General features: G+C 36.9%; 1 protein-coding gene across 1 annotated transcript in view; it reads left to right on the plus strand.

The window, feature by feature from the left end:
• Positions 1-295: 295 nt before the first annotated feature.
• ATG3 (autophagy related 3) overlaps positions 296-23,426 on the plus strand; it is a 29,122-nt gene continuing 5,991 nt past the window's right edge. The window contains exons 1-7 of the mRNA XM_007458160.1: positions 296-786; positions 3,679-3,720; positions 7,363-7,412; positions 11,303-11,373; positions 12,725-12,832; positions 17,962-18,011; positions 20,063-20,144. Of these exons, the coding sequence (XP_007458222.1) occupies positions 715-786; positions 3,679-3,720; positions 7,363-7,412; positions 11,303-11,373; positions 12,725-12,832; positions 17,962-18,011; positions 20,063-20,144 (475 nt within the window). The 5' untranslated portion in view covers positions 296-714. The remainder of the gene's footprint in view (positions 787-3,678; positions 3,721-7,362; positions 7,413-11,302; positions 11,374-12,724; positions 12,833-17,961; positions 18,012-20,062; positions 20,145-23,426) is intronic.

The following is a 23,426-nucleotide window of genomic DNA, read 5'->3' on the forward strand; positions in this document are numbered from 1 at the left end:
GAAGAGCGTACATCCTAAAGCTGAGACAGTAACTGTCTAGGTCCACAGCAGCAGCAGCGGTAGCTTTTAGGGTCCATACGCGGAGAATCTATGGGAGAAAAAGAAAGGCGAATAAGCCTTTGGACCCGACCCTCCTATTCCGGAACAAAAAGCACAATAACGACCCGACTGGGCAAAAGCGGACCTGGCGCCCATTGCGCAAGCGCGCTCAGTGTTACGTTTCCGGAGGGAGGGGAGAAGCGACCCGATCCCGCCCCAGCGTGGCCTTTCTCCCGTCACGTGCCCGGAGACTCCTGTGTCACGTGAGGCCCAGGTGGCGGCGGAGCTACGGCTAGAGGGCGAGAGTAAGAAGCGGAAGCCGGAAGGGGCGCGAGTGAAGGCTGGCAGAGAAGACTCCTCCCGAGAGGGCCAGGGGTGCGCGTGCGCCCTCTTCTTCCAGCGCAGCCCCGCCGCCCTTGCTCGCGGCCAGGTGACAGCTGGGCCTGGTCTGCCGCGCGCGGCCTGGGGCGCGAGGAGCGCGCGCCCTGCCCTTGAGTGCCGCGCCGGCCGCCCCTCCCCCTCGTCCCGTCCCTCCCGTCGCGTCCCGTCCCCTCGGGTGCCGCCGGCCGGTGCTGAGGCGAGTCGGCGGCAGCGGGGACATTTTCTGACTCCCGACCACTGTCCCGGCTGCCCTTTCCTCTCCGACCCGGGGCCGGCCGCTATTCCGGCCCCAGGATGCAGAATGTGATTAACACGGTGAAGGGAAAGGCACTGGAAGTGGCTGAGTACCTGACCCCGGTCCTCAAGGTAAGCCGGGCTTGCCGGGGGTTGTCATGCTCACGCTTGGCTCTGCAGGGACCGAGGACCGGACGCCGGGGGAGTCACGGTGTTGTCCGGTGGGGAGCGGTGTAGGGTGGTACGCGGGAAAAGGTGCGTACCACCAACAGCTTATCTCGCTGTTCTCTAGGGTAAACTTGGAGCGACGCTCTGTGCGTACTTCACCCGCCAGAACTCAGCTCGTCTGGGTACATCGGGTTGGAGCGTAGTCCGCAGCTAAGTGGGTTTTAGAACATTAAATCCTAACATCGGAAGTCTTTTGAACTTTTTAAACAAGGATTTTGCTTATTTTAAAGAAATGAATCTGTTTGGTACTAAAATGACATGTTACTTTTTTTCTTTCAAATTTCGTAGTAAGTCTTGTAATTAGGAGTTTGAAATAGTAAGTTGTGAATGAGGTCGCAGCTTATTAGATTTCAGTGGAACAAGGTGAAATTTGCAACATTATTTCTTTCAGTACCGTTGAACCCAGTTACAGGCAAAACCCCCTTTCCCAAGTTTTAAAATAGCTGAAGCTAGTTCATCTTGGACGTCAGTGGTAATACGGAGCAGCTTGACCCTTCTAGATACATAAATTTTTTTTTTACATTGGCAATAACAGCATTTTTAAACTAAAAATTGTGACACGTTAGCTATTACAGCAGTGACTGACTTATTTTCAAAGATAAATTTCTAGAATTGCATTCGAGTTTTTCTTTTATAACCCTTTATGGTAAGTTTTTTGTTATTGTATCTTTATTTTTCCTTTCTGAAAAGCGAGCAATGATAGTAAATGAATAGCGATTTCTTGCTTAAGTGTTTTTTTCTTTAAGCTTTTATTAAAATTTTACAAATCTTAGTGTAGGATGAAATATCCATGGAAATGGTTGTTCCTCTCTATTAAAGAAGTTACTTTGGTGTTCTAAAAAGATTTTACTTTTCTCCCTTTCCATGACAAAGCGAAATATTAGTCCTGCAGTTTTTAAATACTTACTTCTAAGAATGGTTTTAAAATGATATCTTGTTGGGCCAAGTTAAAAAAAAAGTTTATAAATGAAAACTCCAACACTTGCTACGCTTACATTTGTTTACTGTGAAACCCATCATAATTAAGATTATTCAGTCAACTTTGAAAATAATTTTTTTGACATTTGAATCGAATGATTCTTTTGCATATTATGTCATCTTATCAGAAACGTCTAACTTACTAGGCATACAGCATTTAAATAATACACAATTATTAAAACTGTTTAGTTTCAGGGAGAGAGGAGCAAGAGAAAAAAAAACCTCCCACATAAAATATAAAACTACTATTTTCAGCTTATAGGATTATGTATTGAGAAAGCATTCTACTTGTTCACCAAACTGAAAGAATGTGTTAGCTTGTTAGTATGTATTTTTAGTAATAAGGAAAGCAGAATTAATGACCCTCTCCTTGATCTTCCCTGTGCAAACTGTTGGTTTACAGAGTGAATTCTTGTAGTTTCCTACTAGACATGGAAGGCAAGGAGAAAAAGCTAAATCCCTGGGAAATAGATGTTGATTTATCCCAACGAGTAAAAATTAAGAAAAATCATGGTTTGGAACATGTACAGTAAAAGCCAGAGTCCTTACAATGATCTTTAAGCCTATACTTGTTTGGTAGAGGGTCCTTTCTCACCTACTACTGGCTTTTAAGCAAAAGCCCTTATTCACTTTTGCTTAAAAGCCAATCTGACCTTCTGTGTTATCCATCAAGCACTCGCTTGCCTTGGGTTTTGCATTTGCTCTTCCCTCTGCCTGAAATGCTCTTCCTCCAGACAGCCTTGTGGCTGGTTCCTTTCTTAAGGTCTCTACTCTATAGTCACCCATCAGTGTAGTCTTTTTTCTCTTACCATCCTAGTTTAAATAACCATCTCTCTCCCTCCACCCCTGACCAGTTTCCTCTCTGCCCCATTTTTCTTTTTGATATTGATGACCATTTGGCTTTTCTCCCTGAACTAGTTTAAACTTCTTATGCGGACAAGGAGGAGTATGGTCTATTTTATTCACTCTATGTCCCTATTACCTTAAATAGTGCTTGGCATATAGTAGTTATTTGGTGTTTTTTGAATCAATAATGTTCATAAATGAATCTTCATTTTTGTAGATTTCTACCACAAAATCTTATGTATAACTTAAACTTTAGAAAAATTCGGTAAGTAACATCCTTGCTTTAGAGGAGAGAATATTGTATAATATCTTGGTGGAGATGAGAATAATGGGAAAGTATTAAGTGATTTAGGACTTCTAGATTTGGTTTCTAATATTACTCAAATGGGACATTGGCTGAATTGTAATATGTTTAAACATCTTTAAGACGTTTTTCTGTTCTGTAAAATAATGATATTTCGTCATTTCACAAAATTATTTTGAGGTTTAATGTTTGTATAAATCTTTTTTTTTTCTTTTTTTTTTTTTGCGGTACGCGGGCCTCTCACTGCTGTGGCCTCTCCTGTTCGGAGCACAGTCTCCGGCCGCGCAGGCTCAGCAGCCATGGCTCACGGGCCCAGCAGCTCCGCGGCATGTGGGATCCTCCCGGACCGGGGCACAAACCCATGTCCCCTGCATCGGCAAGCAGACTCTCAACCACTGCGCCACCAGGGAAGCCCCTGTATAAATCTTTGAATATTTTTCCAAAGAGTTTTGCTCTAATATAGCACTGATCACATTATATTGTGATTATTTTCATGTCAATTTCCTCTGTTGTGCTTACATATTCCTTGAGGTCAGGTACCAGTGACAGATTGTTTTTTTGCACATGCTCCATTACCTAGATGGGTACCAAGCAAATAGTTGCCCACAAACATTTTCAGTTGAAAGTGAGAGATAGTGTAATACTGTTATTCTTTTTACTTTCTATAGGAATCAAAGTTTAAGGAAACAGGTGTTATCACCCCAGAAGAGGTGAGTATTGAAGATATCAGTATAAAGCTATTATATTCTACAATTACATAAAACTGGGTGGCTTTTGTGTTTTATAAGAAAACATCTTGAAATTTAATCTTGATTTGAGTAAAATTAGATCCTGTTGACTATATTAGCAATTTTGTAATTGTAATTACAATTTTGTAATTGTAATTACAATAATAGCAATTTCTATTTCCCATAAAAGAAAATGTAACTTCTCTCTCAGTTTGTCATTTCTCATATTTTTCTGTAATTTCTTTTTATTTAGAAATGAGGGAGGGAGAGGAAATGGAAAAGATTCCTATAGTGACTTATCCTTCACTTATATTTGTATTATATTGAGCTGTGCAGTGGACTCTGGCGTTTGTTGTCTTGCTTCTTTCTACCTCAAACATGAGTTTTCATGGCTTTCCATTTGGAAACTTTGTCTCAATGCTTGGATATTAAGTTTTCTATCAGTATTCAGCTTAAATATTTTATTGCTACATATTTAACATTGATTTTTTTTCCCCACCATTCTTTCACTTTTTCTACTAACCAGACAATGATGAATCTGCTTAATGCTGAAACAGATGGCTCTTTTATAGGCCAGTTGTGTTTTATTATACTTTTAATATAGAATTATATTTTGAGGAATCATTTTACTTGTTCACTAAATCTATATAATAAAAGTATTGTCTTTCCTTTAGGTAGTTTATTTTGTTGTCTTTAGAGAAATACATTCTGGTCTAAAAATCCTTTGGGACTCCAGTTTTATGAATAGTTATGGTTACAGCAGACTTATTTTTTAGTCTTAATGAATGGCAAATAATTTATATGAGCTTCACCTTTAACTCTCATTAAAAGTACCAGTCATTGGCAATGGAACTTTATTGAAATGAGCCATGCTGTATGATCTGGTTGTAAATTCTAAGACCTCAAGCCAGGGAATTAACTGATCTTTTAGTTTTCAATTGTGATGGAATCTCTTCAGTCCCAAATCCTTGTAAGTTCAAAGGATGGTGTGCTTAACTGACAGTTTTATCTAAAATTTTATCTAAAATTGTCTTCATGTTTAGTGAAGACACAGAATAGTATGGATAAAACCTAGAAGACCTGCCTTCTAGACCCATTTCTCTAATTTCTCCTATTCTGACTCAGGCAAATCAATTAATCTATCTAAGCACAGGCCTCATGTTTCCTCATCTTTAAGATGAGGGATTTTGACTCGACATTCTCTAAAGAACCCAGTCTGCCTTAAGGCATCATGAGTTTAATACCTTGAATGCCAAATAAAGCTAAATTTTGAGCTTAAGGATATCATTAATGTTCTTGAAACTCAGTATCTAAAATAAAGAGCAGAGATGAAAGTGTGCTGTTTTTCTTGTACCCTTCGACTTTATCTCCTCTATGTGAAAATGGCTAATTGGTAAATAGATAGTTGGATTTAGAGATACAAGTCTGTGGTCATTGAATAGAATTAAGCAAACCATTTTAAAACAGCTACTAGTCCTACAATGAATAACTCTTACACTTAAGTGTATCATGAAGTGATTTATGAATTTCCCCATTTTCTTGCCCATTTTTAAACAAATGCAAGGCAAAAACTAGCTCAGCTGGGTACCAACCACCTAATGCTGAATTGAGATAGAGTGCAATTCCGGGATTTAATTAGATTAGAATGAGTCTAGGGGAAGAAAACCAGAAGACAAAATGCTTTGGATCAGTACTATACTGACTTGGTCTGTTCGTTTTCTCTTACTGTTTCTGGGCTTCTGGCTGTCAGCCTCTACCTACCTTTTTGTTTTCATTGAGAGGTGTGGAAGTATTGTGTTTAAAAATAAGGACAGGCATTATCTAATATGGTACTGTCTGACTAAAAATACTTTAATGTACAACATGTGTATGACTTGAGTAAATGGAGTACTAGTAATAGAGGATAGCTTGAAGAATAAAGTTGTTCATCAGAATGTTAATATTGATTCTACCTTGTTAAAGTTATTCAGTCTTATCCAATATTTAATCACTAAGAGAAAGCTACTGTAAGCAGTATTGAGAATTTAGAAACTTGAATCTTTCATTTGAACATAGGAAGCATGTAATAATAATAATGGCCACTGCTAATGAGAGCAGATATACACATGTACTAAATATCATTAGTAGCATAGCAATTCTATGTTCTTTTATATTTTTCCTTATCTTCTAGTGTTTTTGTTATTTTTTCAGTGGATGCCACCAGAGGTGCTGGGGAATAAAATATTAGAGTCTTGTGATCTCAAGGCAGTATCATTAAAGAATTTTTAAGTTTTTAATTCTTTGTTTTGCTTGCACTTTGTTAAATTAATACTTTTTTGGTGATGATGAATTAGTTCCCAATAGCCGTAGAGTTATGCAGCATCTGGTTGCAAAGACCCAAAATGCTTAAAACCTGGAGGAGAGGGTATTGCTTTCATTTGGGTTTTTGTCTTTACCTAATCCCTTTAAGTAGTAAAGAAATTATTTAAATAAAAGAACAGAAACATATTGTAAAGTTACTTTGGGGAGTATGCTGCTAAATCTTATCTTGTTAATCTATCTTCGTAAAAGAAGTTACTGTCAGAACTCTTATTTTCTAGAGTTTTATTCTCTCAAATTAAAGCAGAATATCATACATAGACATACTTTTCTCAGAAAGACATTAGAAGGTTAAAGATAATATAATTTTTTGCTGTGTAATAAACCCATGAACAATACATGATTTTAAGTTAGAGCTGTTGTGAAATAGTAATTGGGGACGTATGTGTGCATATAGCCTGAGTTGGGACACTGCAGTTGTGTTTAACAGACTTTCATTTTCTACTCTCAAGAATAAGCAGGATTTCTGTCTTGCGATAAGATCAGTCCACGCTCATGTATAATGGACAGTCTCAGAAGATTAAACTCTTTATTCCTGAGTCTGTTTTTCATTTCTGAAGAAAAACAAAAATTTGTACAATGTTCAGCCTGCCCAGAAAGTCCAAGATGTGTTAGAGGATTCAATTTCTTGATTGTCTTGGTGTTTTCTGATTCAATCCAAAAGTTTCTAACTTTTTCCCCATTGTTTGGAAGTACATTTCTCACTTTTATTAATGATTCCTTTAATATTGTGAAAAAGCTTTCAAAATAAGATGTTACTTAAATTTTTTTAAAATGAGGTGTGCACTGTGATGTAATAAACTATTCTTACATCATAGAACTGTAGTTATTTAGTAATTTTTTCAAAGATCTTCACTGACTTTTCAACCATTAGCAAGAATTGCTCTACATTTCATTCATCCATAAAGTGGTTTTTGGCATTTTAAAATCCTGTTGTGTTACCCTTATTCATTTCATGGTACTGTATGCTTTTGGCATTATATAAATCCAGTGATTACAATTGAATAAAAAAATTAACAGCACTCAGTATTTTTTCTTCCAAAATTAATTTACATTTTCATGGATGTTAAAAATTTTTTAGTTTTAATAAATATTCTAAAATAAATCTTTAGGCTGGTAGAGCAAGTTGGTGCTGTTTGCATTTTAATTGATTATTTTGAATCAGGGTTACACAGGATGATCCCTTTGGTATTTTGCCACCTTATATTCAATGATGTTCAATTTTTCTTTTTTCCTTTTTTCATATTTCTTCTAAATTTTCAATAGTTTGTAGCAGCTGGAGATCACTTAGTCCACCACTGTCCAACATGGCAATGGTAAGTACTCTTGAGTGAGGAATAGAAAGTTTATAAAAGGTGTGACTTCATAATTTTGGCACTTTACAAAATAGATTAGTGTATGAAAATTAGAATGACCTGTTTAACCCTCCTCTAGTAGATTTTTCTATTAAATAGTGCTCCAGTGTTGCCAATGTAAAATAAATGAAGAAAAACTGAGCATTATGCCTGTTTTGTTTTGCTGTTAGCACAAAAGTTGGAGATTTTTGAGATAAATGCCTTACTTCCTTTACCATTATTCTGTTTCTTTATAGTGTCTAAGTCTGTTCTTGTGATGGGTCTTTAAAAAATAATTTTCAAAAGTTTAATAACTTTGATTCGCTTTTTTTTTCTGTTCATAAGCGTAATATTTAACATCTTTATTGGAGTATAATTGCTTTACAATGTTGTGTTAGTTTCTGCTGTGTAACAGAGTGAATCAGCTGTATGTATACATATATCCCCATATCCCCTCCCTCTTGCATCTCCCTCCCACCCTCCCTATCTCACCCCTCTAGGTGGTCACGAAGCACTGAGCTGATCTCCCTGTGCTACACAGCTGCTTCCCACTAGCTATCTGTTTTACATTTGGTAGTGTATATATGTCAGTGCTACTCTCTCACTTTGTCCCAGCTTACCCTTGCCCCTCCCCATTTCCTCAAGTCCATTCTCTACGTCTGCATCTTTATTCCTGTCCTGCCCCTAGGTTCATGAGAACCTTTTTTTTTTAGATTCCATATGTATGTGTTAGCATATGGTATTTGTTTTTCTCTTTCTGACTGACTTCACTCTATATGACAGACTCTAGGTCCATCCACCTCACTACAAATAGCTCAATTTCATTTCTTTTTATGGCTGAGTTATATTCCATTGTATATATGTGCCACATCTTCTTTATCCATTCATCCGATGATGGACACTTAGGTTGTTTCCATCTCCGGGCTATTGTAAATAGAGCTGCAGTGAACATTGTGGTACATGACTCTTTTTGAATTATGGTTTTCTCAGGATATATGTCCAGTAGTGGGATTGCTGGGTCATATGGTAGTTGTATTTTTAGTTTTTTAAGGAACCTGATTAGCTTATTTTTCAAATTAAAATGTATTGAATTTTTTTTTTTTTTTGTGGTACACGGGCCTCTCACTCTTGTGGCCTCTCCTGTTGCGGAGCACAGGCTCAGCGGCCATGGCTCACGGGTCTAGCCGTTCCGCGGCATGGGGGACCTTCCCGGACCGGGGCACGAACCCGTGTCCCCTGCGTCGGCAGGCACTCTCAACCACTGCGCCACGAGGGAAGCCCTGAATTTTTTTATGACATTTATAAATGCAGAATTTTGCAGAATCTTATGGTTCTTTACCATAAGACCTTCTTTAAGGTTCAAAAGTTTCTCCCCTTTTTAGGAATGAGCTCAAAAGTTGAGAGATTCATGATACCAAATAAGGTCTTAATTGGAAATCTACTTGTAACAGACTTCTCAAATTTTTATTTTCTCATTAACTTTTCTTTTAATTATAAAGTAATTTAAGCAACTAGCAGTTCTCGTAATGTGTTTTTTAAATATCTGAATAATAACAGAATGTTTTAAAACAACTTCAGTTTCATTACTTTGAATACTTACGATAAAAGCACCTGGCAGTAGCTGCAAAATTGATCCCAATACTGGCAGACTATTTTAATTAGGCTAGAATTGTTTGGAATTATCATATTGTTTGGATATGAGTGGTTCAACTTGTTACATCCTTTTTTTTCCCTCAGTGACACTTTTTCAATTGTAGTTGAAAGGTAGAGTTTTGATTTGGGAGCAGGGGTTCTAGAGTTAACAAGATTCTGATTGATAATGTTTTCCTTAATATCTAAAGAGCTTAAATAATTAAACTATTTAAAATCACAGTTAGAATTCTCTTTCATTTGTGGCCTCTTCTATTACCCTTAATTTTTTTTTTTTTTTTTTTTTTAACAAGTCCTTGCTCCTCTGTGAGTTTCATGATTCTGTCTGTCCCCTGTTTGGGGACCGTGGGCCTTTTGGGATCTGTAAAATAGTAAAGTGGGTTCCTGGACTGTTTTCAACATTTCAGAAAGTGAAAGAGAAACTGCATTTGTGTCACCGAGCCTTTGGCCAGTGCCCAACCTACCCTTAATTTTTATGCTTAAACACATATCCAGAATAGTTCTTACTGCTTTTGATCAGTTGCTCTTTATCTTGTAGAACATTGTTTTTTATGTACCAAGGAAGGCCGAAATGTCAGGTTCATTTATTTTTATGTCCTTGTCTTTCCTATGTGTATTTCTGTTCCATATTTTAAATGATGTTCATATTATAGAAGCTCTCTGGTTTTAGACTTTTTTCCTCCCTAAATTGTTAAAACTATATTTAGCTATGTTGTGGTCTACAATATATATGTATATTTCAAGTCACATAGTTATATAAAATTTAAGATAATAGTCATTTTATGGAAAAAGAACTAAATAAGGATTTTCTTCAATACACGTGTGATAGATATGCATTTTCTTTATTCAGATTTCTTTGTTGAAGCCCTTAGTTGTCTAGTTAGTTTAGTTATATAACCTATAGTATTGTTATAGGGGTTGGTATATATATGGACAGGATCTTCTTTTAGCAGGTAGTAGTTTATAGTTCCATTTCATAAATTGTGATGGTTTAAATAATTTTATTGTAACTTAGAACTCAATTATATCACACTCCAACGTCTATACTTCTGGCTAAATTGTTGGGGCCAAAGGAACAATTCATTTTAAATCAGTGCTAGAAACAGACCATTTCTATGCTATATGTTCATGTTTACAGGTGCCATCGTGACTGTATTATATCATCTTCCTGCAGAACTTCAGGCATTACCATGATGTTGTTGAATTTGACACTTGGAAATGGTCTAAAGATACTAGAAGCCTGCCAGATGGTTTTAGGACATTTCCTGGCTTTATCTTATGCTCAAATCTATGGTTTGAAGTTTAGACTGAAGCTTAAGACAGCAGCAGAACTCAAAATTTATGCTCATTTATATTTGTGACAGATACCACTTGCCACTCTAGCTCTGACCAGTTCCCCTAGGTGACCCACAGAAGAATCTTTGAACAAATTTCTTAGTGAGATATTCCAGAGTAGCCCCCCAAAATCAAATAGCTGGCTCTGACCCACAGAGGGAGCAGTGTTCAAGAGCAGGAGCCCTAGAGTCACTTGGCTCCATTCTGGCTCCTCTACCTTCTGGTTTTGTGACTGTGAGCTTTTGTTTACTTACTTATAAAGTGGGAATATAAATGTTACTCAGTTTTTAGATATCTGAGGATTATATAAAAATGCTGCGTGTTAGAGTTCTAGGTCCTATACTTAATATGCACTCAATAAAAGGATTTTTTGTTTCTTACAACCATTATTATTCTCAACGTTATCATCTTGTGATTCAAAGCATCTTTTATCTCTTGGTTCCAATTTTAATACAGTGGTAGGAATATGGATCTTGTGAACCACCTACTTTGTTATGTAATGTCATAGAGCTATTTTTCTGCCTCCTCTTGGTCTTCAGATGAGCAGTAGTACTTTAAGATCAAAAATCTGAATGAGATTATATTTGGTTAGAGGCAGACACAATAGTTGCATAATATAGTTCTGTATTATTCTACCTTTTTGTCTAATATTTAATCCAAATTCTTTTGGTCTGTCTGCATCTCTTGGTACATTTTTCTTACAATAAAATATTGCTGTGCTCTTCATTGCTGTGACGTATGTCACTTATGGCATTCTTCCCAAACCAATCCTAAAATAATTTTCTCAGGGGTGTGGATTGTGTAGTGTTGAGATTAACATGTGATATCTTCTGTCTTTGTCTTTTAAAATATTTTTTGTATTTTGGTGCTTTTCACTCTTTTTAAAGGGCTACAGGGGAGGAATTGAAAGTGAAGGCTTACCTACCATCAGGCAAACAATTTTTGGTCACCAAAAATGGTAAGAATTATGTCGTATATATTAGTTAATTTTGCGCAAAGAGTTACATTTTTTAAAAAACCTTAGCACTTGCTGATCTTAATTCATGCTTAAAGCGGTACTTGCAGCTTCCCTCAGACAGAAATTTGGAAATTTAATGAAACTCTGGATTTTCTATGGGTAGAGTATTTTTTCCGTACTTGATTTTATCTCCTTCCTTTTTGTTATTTCTTTTTGCCAAAAAAGTCTAGTTTTAAGATATGAAGGAAAAGAGCTTTAAGCAAAGTGAACTTTTTTCTCATTGGGCTTTTTAAGCAGACTTCATAATCATAATCTTTTTAGCTATTTTAATCATGTTTAGACTTAAATTTTTCATGGAAAGTATAACTGATACTGTCTTTGATATCTAAAATCGCAAAGCTAGAGGTTTTATTGTCCGTTGTGTCATTGAAAGATTGCCTAATGTTTCTGAAAGAGGTATTTATGAAGTTAATGAAGTTATTTATGAAGCTAATTTGAAAACAACATCAAAACGTTGTCACAGTCCCTATCTAATCACATAACAATACATTGATTTCTATTCTAATTTGCTCATTATAGGAAAGGGAAAACATATACAAAACACCAGTTTTTTATTTCCTACAGTATATGTTTTGATAGGATTGGTCATTTATATCTTGCTTGTTTTAAAAAAAAATCAGGAGGTTAATAGCATTTTGTTGACCCCGTGTCGTAATGTTGTTACCTTATAATTTTTCAATTTTAGGCTTATATGAATTATAATACCTGTTAATCGATATATTTGCTATATGAAAAACTTGGCACCAATTTGTGTAAGAGAATAAAGTTTAGTTAGCAGGTTAGTGAACTTTAAACTGGTTTATCCATTATGAATAGCTGGAGCTTAAATATGAATTATGAAATACATGTTGAAAGTTACTTTAGCACTGCAAACCAGAGGTCACCTCTACCACCTCTGAGTATGACAGGTGGTGCCTCCATGTCCTGAGAGTAAAGCTGTTAAAATAGTATATTATTCATTAGCCTGAGGTTGAACAATGTCATCTCTGACTTCAGCTTTGTTGATCTTCACAGATCATCAGGGTAGAGAATATATAGAACACTCCCAGTAGAGCCTTTGTATTTGTCTTCTAACAAAGCTATTTAGGGAAAGATAAGTGTGGTCAAATAATTTTGTGGGTTGAATGTAACTCTTAAATTAAGTACTCCTATTAGAAGTAAAATATAATATTTACCTAATATTTTGGTGGCAGAAATATACTTTATGGAATAAACTTTCTCTTTTTTTAATGGATTTATAGGAAGCAGATTATGTCCTAGTAACTGTTTTTGCCATTTTTTTTTTTAATAGTGCCATGCTACAAGCGGTGCAAACAGATGGAATATTCAGATGAATTGGAAGCTATCATTGAAGAAGATGATGGTGATGGGGGATGGGTAGATACTTATCATAATACAGGTAAGAGGAGAATAGAATGGCATGTATTTAGTTTAAATTGTTTTAAACTCCTTTACAGTCTTTTATAACAGCCTTGATTTTTTCAAAAAAGGCTACATAAAGGCATATGATGACTTAGTTTTAATAAAGAAAATATGTTCTGAGTTTAAATCTAGGATACTAAAAACAAGTTTTCTCCCTCTAACTCCTAGAGAATAGGAGGTATATCAAATGTAGTGGTAGAGCAGAGTTTCCCAGTCTTAGTACTATAAACATTTTGGGCAGGATAGTTCTTTGTCATAGCATTTTCTGTGCATTGCAGAATGTTTAGCAGTATCTCTGGGCTCTACCCACTAGATGCCTGTCACATCCTCCCAGTCGTGACAACCAGAAAAGCCTCTAGACATTGCCAAATATTCTGCGAGGGGCAAAATTGCTACTCTCAGTTGATACTCACTGCAGTAGTCAGAGGGCTAAATAATCTGCACAGGGAAAAGTACCTCATTAAGTCTGTTTCTCCTCTGAGTAAAGGATACTGCCATCATTTCCTTATGATGATATAGAAACAGATTTAGGAATTGAGCTCCTTGATTTGAAGCTCTTTTGTTCCTTAATGAGTTGAATGTTGTTATGTCAAGGCCTAGAGAAAATAGATTGAACAACTTCTTAAACTAAGTTCAAAAATCATCCTCTCTTCTCCACTGAGTAGTGCTGTTCGACTTTTTTTTTTCTTTTTTCCCCTGGATCTTTCCAAAATCTTTTAGCTGCTCTGCTTTAGTCTTCACATGACTGGGAAATGTGAGTAGCACATCTGTAAGAAATTGCCTGTTGTCTGAATAGAGCCACTGGTTATAGCACTGTATTTCTGATATCAAGTTAGTGAGTTTCTCAAGTTGTCTAGTTGTATTGTATTTCATAACCCCTACCCCAAAATCCAGGTACATATTTACAAAGGGCATTCATCACAGAGATAAGCAGGTGCTGGAATGATTGGATTGACAGAAATCTATTACAGAAATTCTACAACTAAAGAAATGTTTGCCATGTTGACAGAAGACAAGTAGCATCATTTTCTTACATAGAAAGCAACATAGTATTATACTTCATTTAATTTGGTGTACATAAATTCTAAGTAATGTTTATGAGAGATACCCTTAGAATTTTAGGTTTAAACTATATTCTGATTGGCTTAAAGCAGTGCTTCCAGCTGACTCACAAGGCTAGGTGCCTGGTTCTTTATTCACCTCAGATCCCTTTGCTTCATCACTGCTTTTCTTCTCTCAGGTTTCTTTTATTTCTGTTAGCCCTTGTATTAGTCATGGTTCTCCAGAGAAACCATGGATATAGATATATACAGGTTTGTTTTGAGGAATTGGCTTACGTGATTGTGGAAGCTAACAATTCTGAAATGTACAGGTCAGGCCATCCAGCAGCCTGAAGACTCAGGGAACAGTTGATTGCTGCAGCTGGAGTCTAAGGGCAGTCTGGAGGCAGAATTAATTCTTCTTGAGCACTCAGTCTTTTTCTCTTAAGGCCTTTGACTGATTGAATGAGGCTCACCCACATTATGGAGGGTAATCTGCTTTACTCTAAGTATACTGATTTAAATGTTAAGCACATCTAAAAAATACCTTCACAGCAACATCTAGACTGCTGTTTGATCAAACTATGGGACACAATTACCTACCCAAGTTGAGTTGACATATGAAATTAACCATCACAGCCTTATAGAGTATTACCTTCATTAGAATCATTTGAGCTGTCTTTTTCTTTGCCAGTATGTCCTACTTTTAGGAGAGTCTGCTTTAATGGGATACTACTACATTATATTTAAACAGATTGAAGAGGTTTATTTTCTTTTGTTTCTGTGTAGTAGATTCAGTGAATTGTTTTGTAATAATAATTTATTATGTTAATATTTGGGCTTTACTGTTATAATCATACCTATTATAAAATAATTTCTAGAAAAACTACTGTGAAGTAAAAGTTTTATGCTAGAGCTGTGGATTGTGACATTTTCCATTTGTGGAAATGAGTCATTCTTTGGTTTGGATATATTTAACAGATATATCAAAGCTTTAGAAGATTAACAAAGGAGCAAAGCATATTTTGTATTTAGGGGTTTTTTTTCTTTAATATTTCCCATCCTTGTTGAACTATTTAATTGAGAACACTGATGGGTATTTTGAATTAGAAATATTATTTAACTGACTTATGATGCTGCCATCTGCTTAATGTCCCTTTCATTGAGATAAGTAGGTTCCAGGGTAGTTGCTTAATGAGGTGCACTGGACAGAGCATTGAACCAAAAAGGTGTGGGTTGAGTCCCAGATTATTCATGTAACTGTGAGATTCATGCAAATTACTTTCTTTTTCTGGAGACTTCATTTCTTTATAGGGAGAAATCATTACCTTACAGAATAGTGTTTGTAAGGATTATATAAGATATAGAAACAGTAAAATAAAAAGTCCTATATAAACCTGATATGATATTACTACCTCTGAATGTCCTGGATTTCTGAAGCAAATAGCATATATATTTTAAATTTTTAAAAGTTAATTTATTTTATTTTTGGCTGTGTTGGGTCTTTGTTGCTGCATGTGGGCTTTCTCTAGTTGTGGCAAGCAGGGGCTACTCTTTGTTGCAGTGCACGGGCTTCTCATTGCGGTGGCTCCTCTTGTTGCAGAGCAGGGGCTCTAGGCACGCGGGCTTCAATAGTTGTGGCATGTGGGCTCAGTAGTTGTGGCTCATGGGCTTAGTTGCTCCGCGGCATGTGGGATTTTCCCGGACCAGGGCTCGAACCTGTATCCCCTGCATTGGCAAGCAGATTCTTAGCCACTGTGCCACAAGGGAAGCCCCTAAATAGCATATTTAGTATAACCAGTATCTTGTTGAAAAAATTTCAGTGCAGGTTTAAATGTAAATACTGGGTTGGCGAAAAAGAGCCTTCGGTTTTTAAATAAAAGACACATTTTTCATTTTCACCAAGAACTTTCCTGAACAACGTATTCACCCTTCTGTTCCACTACCTTCTGCCATTTTTCAGGCAACTTCATAATTCCATCTTCCCAAAACTTTATATCATTGTTTTGGGTTTTTTTTTGCGGTACGCGGGCCTCTCACCGTTGTGGTCTCTCCCGCTGCGGAGCAACAGTCTCCGGACGTGCAGGCCCAGCGGCCATGGCTCACGGGCGCAGCTGCTCCACGGCATGTGGGATCCTCCCGGACCGGGGCACGAACCCACGTCCCCCGCATCGGCAGGTGGACTCCCAATCACTGCGCCACCAGGGCAGCCCAAAACTTTATATCTTTTTGAGCAAAGAACTGTTCCAGGTGCCTTTTACAGTCTTCCAGGGAATTGAAATTTTCTCCATTAAGAGAATTTTGTAAAGACTGAAGTCAATGGAAATTCGAAGGTGCAATGTCTGGTGAATATGACAGATGAATCAGAACTTCCCAGCCAAGCTGTAACAGTGTTTGCCTGGTCATCAAAGAAACATGTGGTCTTGTATTATCCTGATGGAAGATTATGTGTTTTCTGTTGACTAATTCTGGACACTTTTCACTGAGTGCTGCTTTCAGTTCATCTAATTGGGAGCATTACTTGTTGGAATTGATCATTTGGTTTTCCAGAAGGCGCTCATAACAGAGGACTCCCTTCCAATCCCACTAATACACAACATCACCTTCTTTGGATGAAGACCAGCTTTTGGTGTGGTTGGTGGCGGTTCATTTCACTTGCCCCACAGTCTTTGCCATTCCACTTTATTGTACAGTATCCACTTTTCACTGCCCGTCACAGCTTGTTTTAAAAACGGAACGTTTTCATTATGTTTCAGTACAGAATCGCATGTGGAAATACAGTCAAGAAGGTTTTTTCCAGGGACTTCGCAGTGGTTAAGAATCCGCCTACCATTGCAGGGGACTTGGGTTCGATCCCTGGTCCAGGAACATCCCACATGACGTGGAGCAACTAAGCCCGTGCGCCACAACTACGGAGACTGTGCTCCAGAGCCCACGTGCCACGAATTTGAAACCCGTGTTCTCTAGGGCCCCCGTGCCGCAACTACTGAAGCCCGTGTACCTAGAGCCCATGCTCCACAACAAGAGAAGCCAACGCAGTGAGAAGCCTGCACACTGCAAGAAAGAGTAGCCTCTGCTCGCCGCAACTAGAGAAAAAAAAAGCCCGCACACAGCAACAAAGACCCAACACAGCCAAAAAAAAAAAAAAAAAAGTTTTTTTCTGCTTATCTTATGTGGAACCCAAACATCAAAGTGATTAACATAACCAAGCTGGTGCAAATGATTTTCAACACTTGATTTGGATATTTTGCGTATGTTGGCTATCTCCCACGTGGTGTAACATTGATTGTTCTCAATTAATGTCTCGAATTGATCAGTATCAACCTCAACTGGTCTACCTGACCGGGGAGCATTGTCCAGAGAGAAATCTCCAGCACGAAACTTCACAAACCACTTTTGACATGTTCGATCAGTCACAGCACCTTCTCCATATGCTACACAAATCTCCTTTTGCATTTCTGTTATGTTTTTACCTTTCTTGAAATAATAAAGCATAATATGCTGAAAATGTTTTTCTTCCATCCTCAACAGTAAAATGGCTACACAAAAATTCACCAATTTTGATGTTTTTATTTTTTAAATGCATGCTGATATTACAGCTGTCACATACAATCTAAAAAAATTGTTTGGAATGAAGTTAGATAACTAAATGCTGTTAGAGCCATCTTACGGAAAAAACTGAATGAACCTTTTGACCAACCCAATATGACTCCTGTAGTCTCTTAATCTGTTCATTTTATGAGGATGAATATTTATTTAGATAGACTCACACAAGGAAAGTAAATAAGTGAAGAATAGTAAATGAGGAATGATAGAGTAGGATAATTTATGGTAAAATATTAAATTGGTATTTAAAATTTTTTATTTTATTTTTAATATGAAAGGTGCCTTTGGGATTATTTATTCCTATTAGAGTTCATTTGTAAAAGTGCTGCTAACATTGCCTCCTCGTTTCAGAGAACTTTGAGAATTTAGGTAATATTAAGTATTTTTATATTTCTTAAATCAGGTAAATGGAGGATGTTTACAACTTAATTTTAGTTATATTCTGCTGAATTTTAAACAGGTATTGCAGGAATAACTGAAGCAGTTAAGGAGATTACACTGGAAAGCAAGGTACTGGTTGTTTACTTATGTTTCTAAATTCAGTGACCTAGTTATTTGCATGTATATTTATTTTGGGATTATTCATATCATTTTTATGCAAACTCTAATTATTTATTATCAAGCTCTTTTAAATTCCAGCTATTTTATTCCCTCTCATTTTTCTACATCAACATACCAAAACACTGCTGTTTGCCAGTGCTTCTCTTTTCTTTAATCTGTCGAATGGTTAAGAAGAACATTTTTTGAGATTGTAACTGGTTAAAATCTACAGATTTTTTACTAATTGGGAAGATTTCTAGACCATTTTAAAAGAAACGGCTTTTTTAAGTATAAGTACCAAATGGTCTTCAAGTGGAGGTTTTGAGGGGATTTATTTACTTGCTGATCAGTAGCTGCTGATGGTATCGTGTTTAAATTTGTAGTTTAAGCATTAAGTAATTTACTCATGTCTTCTGTAGTTTCTTAATTTACTGCTAATTTGAGGGATTCTTGTTTTTTTGTTTTATTTTTTGTTTTGAAAATTTAAAGGAAACTTTGTTTATGTCATCCAAAATCATGACATTTTGGATAAGTGGAAGCTAAATGGGTTTTATTGTACAGTTTATTTGAAGGAAGGGTGAAAATATATAATTGGGTAGAAATTTTCTGCTTGAAAGTTTTCAGTTAATTTAGACTATCTGTATTACATTAGCTTTTCCATTTCTAGAGAAAGAATGATTACAGTTGTCTTCATATTTTTGATATAGTTGTTTGAAATAGTATAGAAAAAAATACGAAATGCCTTCACCCTTATCTTTTCTTAACTATTTTGTTCACAGTCAAATCTCTTAGAGGATAGAATATTTGGACAGAATAATTGTGTTCCTTCTGTCCTTATGAAACATTCAACTACAACAGTTCCTAGTTTAAGATAGTTTTCTTTATGTGTTTTTGTCATTTGGATCTTTTGGGATTTGTTGCTGGGGCTTAACAGAAGGTGTTACAAACCAAAACAATATTTTTTTTCCCTGTGTACAATTTTATGCTTGCTAGGGATTTAAGGTTCAGTTCAGCCTGAGAATTCATCCTTTTGAAGTTTTACTTTTTGGAGAATTTGAATGATAAAGGAAAAATTACATAAATGGCTTTGCTGCATCAGAAGCTCCTGTTTACTCTAGCCATTAGTATGTATGCTTCAGACTTTGGGAATGATAAATGGCAGAGGAGTGTGGATAGCATTGTTTGATAGGTTTATGGTAATTCTTTTAAGAATTTTTAATAAATGCAATAATGGTTAATATGGTATTTTGTATCCCACTTAACATTCTTATGTCCTAGTAAAGGTTGAATATTTAGAATAATTTACAACTAGAATATATCTTCCCTGTCACTTCCTGTTTAATATAGACTTTACATGATTATTTATAATTTAGTGCTTAGAATACTTGCTATCCAGAATAAAATTATAAATTAGGTGAAAGTAGATGTCCAATTTTTTTACCTACTACATTGACTTCAGATTTTTAGAATATTAATTTTGTGAAAATGATAATTGTATATTAGGCTTGGCTTTAATTAGCATTATTTCATTCTAGTGCAGATGTAGTTAAGAACTGAAATCTTATGTGTTCTAATAACTGTAATTGCTTAATTCAGTCAGGAATGTTAACAAATTAGAGAATATGATATTTATAATAATAAATTTAACTTATAAATGTATTGTGATTTATAGATATATAACTTTTTCTCCTTTAAGTGTGCAAGTTAACTTTGAATTGGTTTTCTAATACTAATGAATTGCTTAACTAGAAGTATTGTTTTGTTGGAAGTGCAACTGGCAACTTTTTTAGATGACTTGGTGCTTCTATGATACTTTTATATTTTTCAGTCACAGCACTTAGCACATCACTCTTAAAGATTGGCTTATGGGTTTGTCATCTGATGGAGGAGTTTCTTGAGCATAAGAACTATCTTATCACTCTTATTTTTACAGTGGTTAGTTAGCACTGCTGGCATGTGGGTGCTCAGTATTTGAACTAATGAACATATTTAAGTGACTTTAAATATAATCAATTTCAAAGGACAGTATAAAACTCCAAGATTGCTCAGCATTATGTGAGGAGGAGGAAGAGGAAGATGAAGGAGAAGCTGCAGATATGGAAGGTATTGTGTTCTGGATTTGCTTTAATCACAATAGAATATTGCTTTTAGAATTTGTATAATTGATGTGAGTTAAGAATTCTACTCCACTGAGTTCTAAATTTAACATTTAACAGCCTAGAGAGGATTTGTTTAGTTTAAATTTAATCAGCACAGAACTTATCTTGGTCTTAGACTCTTCTACTTCACCCAGAGCATAGCCGTGATAGCATTATTTCTGCTGAGATCAGTACTGATCATAAATCTTTAATGCTGGGTACAGCTGTAAGACACAGATTCTTAAGCTAATTCTTAAATTCTTTCAGAACAGAACAAAATTTGTTCTGGCATTTAGTATTTTCTTTTTCCTTTTTGATAACATCTTACTACTAAAACCTTATGATAGTGATTCTTAATGGGGCCTTTTGAACTACATGGAATCCCCCCACTGCTCCCTGAAAATCTGAAGTGCCTGCCTAGGATTGCTAGCTGAGACTCACTGCATTAGTGATTCATTGTTACAAGAGATTGAAACCCACTGTACTAACAGAACACAGTAATACAGGTCTAAAAGTATAAGGCTGTTCAAAGCTTCCTATTTTTTTTTCTTTTTTTTTTGCGGTACCCGGGCCTCTCACTGTTGTGGCCTCTCACAGGCGGAGAGAGCACAGGCTCCGGACGCGCAGGCTCAGCGGCCATGGCTCACGGGCCCAGCCACTCTGCGGCACGTGGGATCTTCCCGGACCGGGGCACGAACCCATGTCCCCTGTATCGGCAGGCGAACTCTCAACCACTGCGCCACCAGGGAAGCCTGAAAGCTTCCTATTTCTTTAGCATAATAATCTTTAATACAGGTGAAACCTCAGATATTTAAAATAGATGAAGAAATTGCTGTCATCAGGACAACCTCTCTGTTAAATCCAATCTGTCTTTATTCTACTTACCTTCTTTGCATTATTTATTTGATTCTGTTAACCATTTCCTCCTCTTTTTTTTCCTCCCTTGATTTTTTTTTTTTTTTTTTTTTTTTTTTGTTTGGGTGTGTGTTACACGGCCCTCTCACTGTTGTGGCCTCTCCCGTTGTGGAGCACAGGCTCCGGACGCGCAGGCTCAGCGGCCATGGCTCACGGACCCAGCCGCTCTGCGACATGTGGGATCTTCTCGGACCGGGGCACGAACCCGTGTCCCAAACCTGTGTCCCCTGCATCGGCAGGCGGGCTCTCAACCACTGTGCCACCAGGGAAGCCCCTCCCTTGATTTTTTGACACAGGATTTTCCTCGTCTTTCCTTGACTGTTTCTTTTAAAGTCATCTTGCTGGGCTCTTTTACTTCTGCTTCACTGTTAAATGTTACTATTTCATGGGGTTTCACTTCTTTTTTTTCTGCTCACTCCCAGGTAGATTTTTATCTGCTCTTATGACTTCTGTAATTGAATACTGTGGTCTGGCACAGAATTGTTTACAACAGGAAAAATAGTGTATAAATTACATTAGATTCTCTATGAGAGTTTAAATATGAATATGTGTATGTATAGAGAGAGGGTTAGTTGGAAAAAGGAAGAGGATTTAAAAAAGACAAGGCAGATATTTTGGAGGCTGTAAGGTGGCTAAATCCCCCCAATACATAGGATTTCGTGAGAGAGAATGCAAAAGTAGAAGGTAGTGTCAGTAGAGTTGAAGCACCATAATGGCAAGTGGTGTTCGATGATGAGGAGGTGACAGCATAGCCTAATCAACCAGAGTAGCCTTTACTTAAAAGTACCTTTTTCAGTTTCGTTTCCTAAATTACTTTTGAGTTTCTGTGAAACCTAGCTGTATATCTGTTCCTGAATTCTTGTAAGAATCTTGTCCTTATTTCCACTGTGTACTCCTATTCTTTGAGGAAATCCAAATGAGTTATTTGTAACCGAAATGGCTCACAGCAACCTCATATACCATTTCTGCGCTCAAGACATCCATGTCTAAACCCCCAGCCCAGATCTCCTGAATTTCACATCTACTTGTTTAGTTTCATTTCCACGTGGATGTCTCATAATTGTCAGAACCACCTTCTGTACAAATACTCTTTCTGGGTTCCATTTGTCTCTGAATGGCATACAGTTGTCGTGGTTGGAGTGGGGAACCTTATGAATAAAGTACTGTTTTTAGAGTACAAGCTGTGGGACTGCCTTAACTATCTGGCAGCCTTGTAGTATGTTTGTTACATTTCCCTTGGATAGAGTTAAAGAAACAATTGCTGTATATGGAATTTTGCTTAAAAACAGTGTTGTTGGTATCTAATATAACAGTTAATTTTCATCCATGATTCATCAAATATTTATCAAGCAATACAGTATCTATGTATCAGATACTGTATTTGGTGCTGGCGACAAAGCAGTAGACATGATCTCACGGAGCTAATATTTGATTTAGGGGACACAGACAAAAAACAGTAGATAAGCAAAATATATACTGTCTTAGATGGTTATAAGTGTTAGGGAGAAAAATAAAGGTGGGAGGGGATAGGGAGTCTTGTAGTACGATGAGTGTTGTAATTTTTAAATAGGTTAGTCAAGGAAGAACCTCATTGAGGATATGCCTTTTAAGTAAAGTCTGGCAGGAAGTGAATGGACGAGCTATTTGGATATCTGAGGAAGCGTACAAAGGCCCTGAAGTGGGAGCATGTGTGGCTTGTATAAAATACTGCAAGGAGGCTCCTATGTCTAGAGAGGAGAGAGGGGAGAGTAATAAGGCATGGAGTCAGAGAGGTAACCCGGGGACCAGATCTTGTAGGGCCCTGGCTTTAACTCAGAGTGAGACAAGAAGCCATTGGAGGGTTTTTCTAAGTAGAGGAACAACTGAGAACGAGATTTAACATCTCAGCAGAATCACTGTGACTTCAGTGTTGAGAATAGAGTGAAAGGATAGGGACAACAGTTGGGTGGCTATTTTGATAATCTAGGCAAGAAATGACTGTGGCATGGACTCGAGTAGGAATTGGAAGTGATGAGAAACTGCAGATTCTGGACATATTTTGAGGGTAGGGCCGAAAAAGGATTTGTTGCTGGATTGGATGTGACATGAGGGAGAGAGAGTACTCAAGTGTGACTCCAAGGTTTTTGACCCAAATGTCTGGAAATATGTCATTATTGAGATGGGGAAAACTGTAGGAGTGAATGGCTTTGGAGGGGGAGTCAGGAGCTCAGTTTTTGACATGTGATATTTGCTCTGCTCCTTAGTCACTCATTGGAGTCATAAATAAACAATTAGGTATCCATGTTTGCAGTCAGGGAATAAATTTAAGAGTCATCAGCATTTAAAGCCATTG

Source organism: Lipotes vexillifer, unplaced genomic scaffold (assembly GCF_000442215.2).
Source record: "Lipotes vexillifer unplaced genomic scaffold, Lipotes_vexillifer_v1.1 scaffold1303, whole genome shotgun sequence".
In the NCBI taxonomy this organism is placed as follows: Eukaryota; Metazoa; Chordata; class Mammalia; order Artiodactyla; family Lipotidae; genus Lipotes; species Lipotes vexillifer.